The 6420-nt window shown below is 42.7% G+C and overlaps 1 protein-coding gene across 1 annotated transcript; it reads right to left on the bottom strand.

Moving 5' to 3' along the window:
• Positions 1-3245: 3245 nt before the first annotated feature.
• On the bottom strand, positions 3246-5974 carry LOC139581339 (tubulin beta-4B chain-like). Its single transcript, XM_071410984.1, has 4 exons — positions 5809-5974; positions 4957-5065; positions 4695-4805; positions 3246-4427 (listed from the first exon to the last, which is right to left on the bottom strand). Exons 1-4 carry the CDS (start codon positions 5863-5865, stop codon positions 3364-3366), a joined length of 1341 nt encoding a protein of 446 aa, XP_071267085.1. The 5' UTR covers positions 5866-5974; the 3' UTR covers positions 3246-3363.
• Between the last annotated feature and the right edge of the window lie 446 nt (positions 5975-6420).

Genomic DNA, 6420 nt, shown 5'->3' with positions numbered 1-6420 from the left:
ATGCTACAACAAATACACTTTTATATGATCCCATGACATTTGGGATAAAAAAAATTAATATATTTCTAAAGTGAAGGGGAACACAATTGAATGGGGGCTCAGGATTAAGACTAAGCCGTTCTGCCAGTCACATTCTGTTAAAGGTCGCTCCTCTTTTCAGTTCGTTGCAGCTAGCGACTGGAACGAGCTGCAACAAACACTCAAACTGGACAGTTTTATCTCAATCTATTCATTCAAAGACTCAATCATGGACACTCTTACTGACAGTTGTGGCTGCTTTCTATGATGTATTGTTTGTTGTCTCTACCTTCTTGACCTTTGTGCTGTTGACTTTGCCCAATAATGTTTGTACCATGTCTTTGTGCTGCTACTATATTTATATTGTATTTTTTAAATCCCAGGCCCCCGTCCCCACAGGCATTTTGGTAGGCCGTCATCGTAAATAAGAATTTGTTCTTAGCTGACTTGCCCAGCTAAATAAAAAATACAATTTTAATCTGGATTAAATGTTTTGAAAAACTGGGCCCTGGTGACCAGTTTTGAGGAATAAGAACACATTTGTATTCTATTGTAGGCCTACCTGTATTAAACAAAAATAAACACATGTAAAGTGTTGGTCCCATGTTTCATGAGCTGAAATAAAACATCCCAGAAATGTTCTATATATGCACAAAAAGCTTTTGTGCACAAATGTATTTACATCCCTGTTAGTGAGCATTTCTCCTTTGCAAAGGTAATCCATCCACCTGACAGGTGTGGCATTTCAAGAACCTGATTAAACAGCATGATCATTACACAGGTGCACCTTGTGCTGGGGACAATAAAAGGCCACTCTGAAATGTGCAGTTGTCACACAACACATTGCCACAGATGTCTCATGTTTTGAGGGAGCATGCAATTGGCATGCTGACTGCAGTAATGTCCACCAAAGCTGTTGCCAGAGAATTTGTTTATTTCTCTACCATAAACTGCCTACGTTGTTTTAGAGAATTTGGCAGTACATCCAACTGGCCTCACAACTGCAGACCACGTGTAACCACGCCAGTCCAAGACCTCCACATCTGGCTTCTTCACCTGCGGAATTGTCTGAGACATGCCACCCGGACAGCTGACGAAACTGAGGTGTATTTCTGTAATAAAGCCATTCTGTGGGGAAAAACACATGGGTGGATCAGGCCCACGCATGACTGCACCCCTGCCCAGTCGTGAAATCCATAGATTAGGGCCTAATTTATTTATTTCCTTATATGAACTGTAATTCAGTAAAATCATTGAAATTGTTGCAGGTTTTTGTCCAGTATACATACAGTTATACCAAACTGAGAAAATAGGTGAGGCATGGACCCAACAGGTCTCGACCAATGATTTATAATGTAAATATAGTGCATTTGGGAAGTATTCAGACCCCTTCCTCCACATAAATGTTACATTACAGCCTTATTCTAAAATGTATTCAAATATTTCCCCCCCTCATCTACACAAAACTCCACAATGACAGAGCAAAACCAGGTTGACATTTTTGCAAATTTTAAAATTAAACATAAATACCTTATTTACGCAAGTATTCAGACCCTTTGCTATAAAACTCAAAATTGATCTCAGGTGCATCCTGTTTCCATTGATCATCCTTGATGTTTCTACAACTTGGGATTCCACCTGTGGTAAATTTGATTGGAAAGGCACACACGTCTATATACAGTCCCAGTTGACAGTGCATGTCAGAGCAGAAACCAAGCCATGAGGTCGAAGGAATTGTCCGTAGAGCTCCGAGACAGGATTTTGTCGAGGCACAGATCTGGGGAAGGGTACCAAACAATTTCTGTAGCATTGAAGGTGCCCAACACAGTGGCCTCCATCGTTCTTAAATGGAAGAAGTTTGGAGCCACCAAAACTCCACGTAGAGCTGTCTGCCAGGAACAATTTTGCAATCAGGGGAGAAGGGCCTTGGTCAGGGGGGTGACCAAGAACCTGGTGGTCACCAACAGACCTCCAGAGTTCCTCTGTGGAGATGGGAAAACCATCAAGAAGGACAACCATCTCTGCAGCACTCCACCAATCAGGCCTTTATGGTATAGTGGCCAGACAGAACCCACGACAGCCTGTTTGAAGTTTGCCAAAAGGCACCTAAAGGACTCTCAGAACATGAAACAAGAATCTCTGGTCTGACAAAATCAAGATTGAACTCCTTGGCCTGAATGCCAAGTGTCACATCTGGAGGAAACCTGGCACCCTACAGTGAAGCATGGTGGCAGGATCATGCTGTGGGGATTTTTTTCAGCAGCAGGAACTGGGAGACTACAGTCAAGATCAAGATGAATAGAGCAAAGTACAGAGATATCCTTGATAACCTGTTTGAGCGCTCAAGACCTCAGATTGGGGACAAAAGGTCACCTTCCAACAGAACCCTAACCACACAAACACAGGAGTGGCTTTGGGACAAGTATCAACGTCCTTGAGTGGCCCAACCAGAGCCCAAGCTCCCCATCCAATCTGACAGAGTATGGGAGAAACTCCACAAACACAGCTGTGCCAAGCATGTAGCGTCATAACCAAGACTCAAGGCAGTAATCATTGCCAAAGGTGCTTCAAAGTACTCAGTCAAGGGTCTGAATACTTACATGTTTCTGAAAGACATCAACATCTCTAAACCTGGTTTTGCTTTGGGGTATTGTGCATTTTTTAAATTCAATTTTAGAACAAGACTGTAAAGCAAGAAGTGAATATAGCCAAGGGGTCTGAATACTTGAGTGCACATACCATTTTACCTCTAATCACCATTTTAAGTGATCAAAGCATGGACTTTTGCTTAACGATATTAATTGAACACTCCTTTTATTTGGAACCATTGTGCCATATTTTGCATTTAACTTATTGCAGTTACATTGAAACAATTATTCTCCATTGAACAAGCTTATTTCACCATCACCTCCCTCACAAAACTAAAATGTTAATGACAGTAAAAATTTCCATTAAAATACTACATTTCTTCACTTATATTGTATAAATATTTTTTCTTCTACTACCCAGGTCAGTCAAAAACAAATTCTTAATTACAATGACGGTCTACCTGGGAACAGTGGGTTAACTGCCTTGTTCAGGGGCATAAGGACAGATTTTTACCGTGTCAGCTTGGGGGTTCGATCCAGCAACCTTTTGGTTACTAGCCCAATGCTCTAACCACTAGGCTACCTGCCACCCCCTTTACATTACCCAGGTCTTACTGAATGACAAACAAAATGTAAAAATAGGTTTATCTACTTTTATTGCAAGTGAACAAACAAACAATAAAAAGGTACAGCTGAAGGTTGCCAGAGACAGGAAATATGAAGAAACTACTCAGATGTTTTAAAAGGAAAAAACTATTTAAGCCAAATCCTCTTCGCCCTCCTCCTCTTCAAACTCTCCCTCCTCCTCTGCAGTGGCATCTTGGTACTGCTGGTACTCAGACACCAGATCATTCATGTTGCTCTCTGCCTCGGTGAACTCCATCTCATCCATGCCCTCTCCGGTGTACCAATGGAGGAAAGCTTTACGGCGGAACATAGCTGTGAACTGCTCAGAGATGCGCTTGAACAGCTCCTGGATGGCAGTGCTGTTGCCGATGAAGGTGGCGGCCATCTTGAGGCCACGGGGAGGAATGTCACAGACTGCAGTCTTGACGTTGTTTGGGATCCATTCAACGAAGTAGCTGCTGTTCTTGTTCTGTACGTTCAGCATCTGCTCATCCACCTCTTTCATGGACATGCGCCCGCGGAAGACTGCGGCCACGGTGAGATAGCGTCCGTGGCGGGGATCACAGGCTGCCATCATGTTCTTAGAGTCAAACATTTGCTGAGTGAGCTCTGGAACTGTCAGGGCTCTGTACTGCTGGCTTCCCCTGCTAGTGAGAGGTGCAAAGCCGGGCATGAAGAAGTGGAGACGGGGGAAAGGCACCATGTTGACTGCCAGTTTGCGCAGGTCAGCGTTGAGCTGGCCGGGGAAGCGGAGACAGGTGGTGACCCCACTCATGGTGGCAGACACCAGGTGGTTGAGGTCTCCGTAGGTGGGTGTGGTGAGTTTAAGGGTACGGAAGCAGATGTCGTAGAGCGCCTCGTTGTCGATGCAGTAGGTCTCGTCTGTGTTCTCTACCAGCTGGTGGACTGAGAGGGTGGCGTTATAGGGCTCCACCACAGTGTCTGACACTTTAGGGGAGGGCACCACACTGAAAGTGTTCATGATGCGGTCGGGATATTCTTCACGGATCTTGCTGATAAGCAGGGTGCCCATGCCAGAGCCAGTTCCACCTCCCAGGGAGTGGGTGAGCTGGAAGCCCTGGAGGCAGTCACAGCTCTCAGCTTCCTTCCTCACAACATCCAAGACGGAGTCAACTAGCTCTGCACCCTCGGTGTAGTGACCCTTGGCCCAGTTGTTACCAGCACCACTCTGACCTGGAATGGACAAAAGTAGGACGTCAATGCAAAGATAATGAGATGTTATGGAAAAACTGGGCCCTGGTGATTGTGCAAACACTAAAGTCAGGGATGACAAAGCAAATTAAGCAACATGGAAACCCTTTGTTTTACGTAACCAATGCCAACAGTTTGTCTCTAGTGACTGTAGTCAGGTAATTAAGGTGTACTGTAGTAACATGCAACAAATCCAGGCACAGACAACTTCCAAGTTAATTTAGTAAAACTGCCAAGACAGTTTCTTACCGAAGACAAAGTTGTCAGGCCTGAAGATCTGACCAAATGGTCCAGATCTCACAGAGTCCATGGTCCCAGGCTCCAAGTCCACAAGTACTGCACGTGGCACATACTTTCCACCTGAAATGACAACACAAGAGCACTTAAAATAAATTACCATCCTACCACACTTATAATAGTAACTAGGATATCAATTTTGTGTAGCCAGAGTTGGACAAAAGCCAGCTTAAAAGACCAAATGTGGATCATGACATCACACAACCTAACTCACCTGAAGCTTCATTGTAGTACACATTAATCCTTTCCAGCTGAAGATCACTGTCCCCATTGTAACTTCCAGTGGGGTCAATGCCATGCTCGTCACTGATCACCTCCCAGAACTAAAGACAAATCATGCATTTTGATGTCTGAAAATGTATTATGTATTGACAATTCAGTTAAGATGTTTACAATCGAATTAAATAAAGCAAACAAGACATTTTTGAATTAAAAAAACAAGAGTAATGGGCTTTGTAGCTTCCTTCAAGTGCTACATCTAAAAACAAAATGGTTTCCAAAGTTGGCACCATTTTACAATCGTCGAATTTTTGCGTTGTCCTTTGTTAAATGGACAAATAAAAGGGGAAATAGTGCTCGATGTATTAGAACAGACAAATATGCATATGTAAACTAAAACATAAGACTATAAAAGTTGCAGTGAGCGCGAGCAGGTTTTGGCGCACCCGCTGAACAAGACAACCAGCCATATTACAACTGCGCGCGCTGATTCAACGCGGGGCGGCCAACACCCTTGAACTAGACTCATTGCGTCGATCATCTGAAGGTTTGCCCGGTTAACAAGTTGATGCCTCTTCAAAATTATTGAACTTGTTGGAACAAACGGGAAGGAAAATAATAAATCAAGGGGATGTGATATTTTCCGCCAAACAATAATTGATCCAACCAAGCACAACGGGGCCACATCGTTTTCAATTCAAGACATAACATTTTAAAATTGCCCAAAAGTAATTCTCGGCACAATTTGAAATATAATTAAATACAATATAACGTGGTCGTAGATTTTATTTTTAAACTCCTAAACCTAATCAAAAATCATGGATTTAAAAGCCTAAAGTGTACAAACCTTAGCGCCAATTTGATTACCGCACTGCCCAGCTTGTAAATGAACAATCTCCCTCATTTTGTTAGTAGAGTAAACTTAGTCTAGTTTCAAGGAGTTCTTTCTTTGAGCGGCTACAATCGTCAAACTGTTGCTCCAGAGTACATTTGTTTGGTCATGCTCCAAAATCGAGTCAATTTATAGCAATCCTATTGGTCCATTTGGTCGCAGTACCCGCGTTGTAAGCGACGTGATTGGTGGAATTCTGATCAGAAACGCTACGATATCACGTGTTGTAATAGGATGAATATTATAGCACCATAAAGAATGAAGTGGGAATGAAAATACTGGCTACAGTAGCCTACATCTCGGCCTCCAGATTGTAAATCGCATTAGGTTTAGCATATTATTAAAAGTCTAGCATGTCATCTCGACATAAATTTGCAGCATTCAATTCCTTCAATCTGAATTTTTGCATCACGAAACATATCTCCACTAATAAGGGAGAAATAAGGGAGAAATAATCAATAGCCATATTTATATAATTTCACCTTTGATTTGGTCAATTTTCGTGGAGGCATAACGCAGGGAACGAGTTAAGGTTATTTTACATTTTTGGACTCTTGCTGAAGTCTT

This window comes from Salvelinus alpinus, chromosome 7 (genome assembly GCF_045679555.1).
Source record: "Salvelinus alpinus chromosome 7, SLU_Salpinus.1, whole genome shotgun sequence".
NCBI lineage: Eukaryota > Metazoa > Chordata > Actinopteri > Salmoniformes > Salmonidae > Salvelinus > Salvelinus alpinus.
This window is presented reverse-complemented; position numbering and strand designations above follow the sequence as displayed.

Excerpts from the sequence above, each read along its gene's own strand:
- LOC139581339 (XM_071410984.1), bottom strand. The coding sequence starts at position 5,865 with ATGAGGGAGATTGTTCATTTACAAGCTGGGCAGTGCGGTAATCAAATT. Across the intron at positions 5,066-5,808 it reads GTAATCAAATTGGCGCTAAG|TTCTGGGAGGTGATCAGTGA; the intron begins GTTTGTACACTT and ends ATTTGTCTTTAG. Across the intron at positions 4,806-4,956 it reads GTACTACAATGAAGCTTCAG|GTGGAAAGTATGTGCCACGT; the intron begins GTGAGTTAGGTT and ends TTGTCATTTCAG.